Consider the following 1,744-nt stretch of genomic DNA (forward strand, 5'->3'; position numbering starts at 1 on the left):
AGCTGAAACTTTTTGGAAAGCCATGGAAAAAATTATTATTTAAAATTCCAAATACAGCAAATATATTTTTGCCACAAATAAAAATATTCCTAAATAATACGTCACTTCATTATCAAATTTTGTTCAAATTGGTAAAAAACTATTACTGTACTAAACTTGTCCGAATACTGTTAATCAAATATTGTATAAAGCTATGGTATACTATGGCTATGGCTATTTCTGACTTTGAAGTTTTGTTAGTTTTTTACAATAAAAAATTTAAAAATAAGCTACTCTAATTATAAACCAAACAAACGAATCTACAGCTGTACAAAAAATTAAAAATATATTATGTCGCAGAAAAACCACTGTAAGAATTTTAACGCTATAACCATGCATCCGACGACAATCAGTAAACCAAAAAAGATTTACTCTGACAATCACCCACTATTTGAATAATAAATTCTTGTGCAACTTAAACTCTACAACATTAGGATATATTAGTTAAGTTTAACATAATGTTAAATGTTCAGACTAAATTAATAACATAAATCTAACACATTTTTATTTTTGTGTTGAGTAAGAATTAATTTTAATAAACTTACCGTTGTTATTATTGCTGTTTTTAATAGAGGGATGGTGGTTTGGTGGTATATTATTAATTCTTATACCTGTCTGTCCGATTTGTCCTTGATATGGAATCACTCCATTTCCACTTGAAGGTATCATATTTATTGTTCCATGATTTGGAGACAGCAAAATACCGCTGTTGCCCAAACTTCCTACACCATTATTATTACTAATAACATTAACACCGTTGGGTTGCATAGGTATACGATTAAAATGATCTATATTTGTATTTATGGCAGTAGCAGTCGGACCACTTATAGTCTTAAATGGTATATTCCCAATATTTCCAACACCTGCGTGCACATTATTTATATTATTTACGTTAGGTTGATTAATATGCGTTGGACTATTTAAATCAACATCAATTTTTCCAGCAAGAGTATTACCATGATCACTGTGATTAAATCCACCTAAGCCGGGATTATGATTAAAGGAAGTGCTTGTTTTATTGTTTTCTTCTGATGCACAGCAAACTTTAAAAACGACTTTCATGTTGTTTGTAGAGCATCTCCCACCTATTCTTCGATAAAGATCGTCTTTTGATGAAGTTGCTAAAAATAAATCATTTAGTAAAAATCAGACTACACACAGATTTAACTTACAAATAAAATAGTAATCATTTCCAGGAAGGAACTCCAAACCTCCAGGTTGTGGAGTAAATGGGCGAAACGTTATAGTAAAAAACATTAATTTTTGTGGCTTATCACATATTGCTATAACCCTTGGATCAGCATTTGTTATTCGACATGTTTCATATTCAACTTTTGAAACATTATATATAATGTACTTTTCTGTTTCATTCTCATATGTGCCGGGTTCATATACTGGACAAATTATGTGTACTTGGTCGAATTCAAAAGCTAAATTTCCTTTATTAACGTCTATAATATGATCCGTATTATCAATACGAAAACTAAAATAAAAAAATGGTAAAATTAATATATCTTATAGTATAAAATAAAATATATGAAACTTGGCTAGAAAGGATAAAAAATATACTACATATACAATATATAATAAAATATATTGTATATATAAAATATATACAATAGTTTTTGATAAATAACATCTGTTATCGCTAATTAAGCTCAATCGTCCGAGAATGGACGGCAAATAACTCGTTAGTTCTGAGAAA

At 28.8% G+C, this 1,744-nt stretch overlaps 1 protein-coding gene across 1 annotated transcript in view; it reads right to left on the reverse strand.

The window, feature by feature from the left end:
• Window positions 1-585: 585 nt before the first annotated feature.
• Window positions 586-1,744, reverse strand: part of LOC119675214 — a gene marked incomplete at its 3' end in the record, with an annotated part of 1,550 nt that continues 391 nt past the window's right edge. Inside the window, exons 2-3 of the mRNA XM_038086403.1 lie at window positions 1,212-1,522; window positions 586-1,160 (exon numbers count right to left, since the gene is read on the reverse strand). Coding sequence (XP_037942331.1) covers window positions 586-1,160; window positions 1,212-1,522 — 886 coding nt within the window. The remainder of the gene's footprint in view (window positions 1,161-1,211; window positions 1,523-1,744) is intronic.

The sequence above is a fragment of the Teleopsis dalmanni genome, chromosome 2, assembly GCF_002237135.1.
Source record: "Teleopsis dalmanni isolate 2A chromosome 2, ASM223713v2, whole genome shotgun sequence".
Taxonomy (NCBI): Eukaryota; Metazoa; Arthropoda; class Insecta; order Diptera; family Diopsidae; genus Teleopsis; species Teleopsis dalmanni.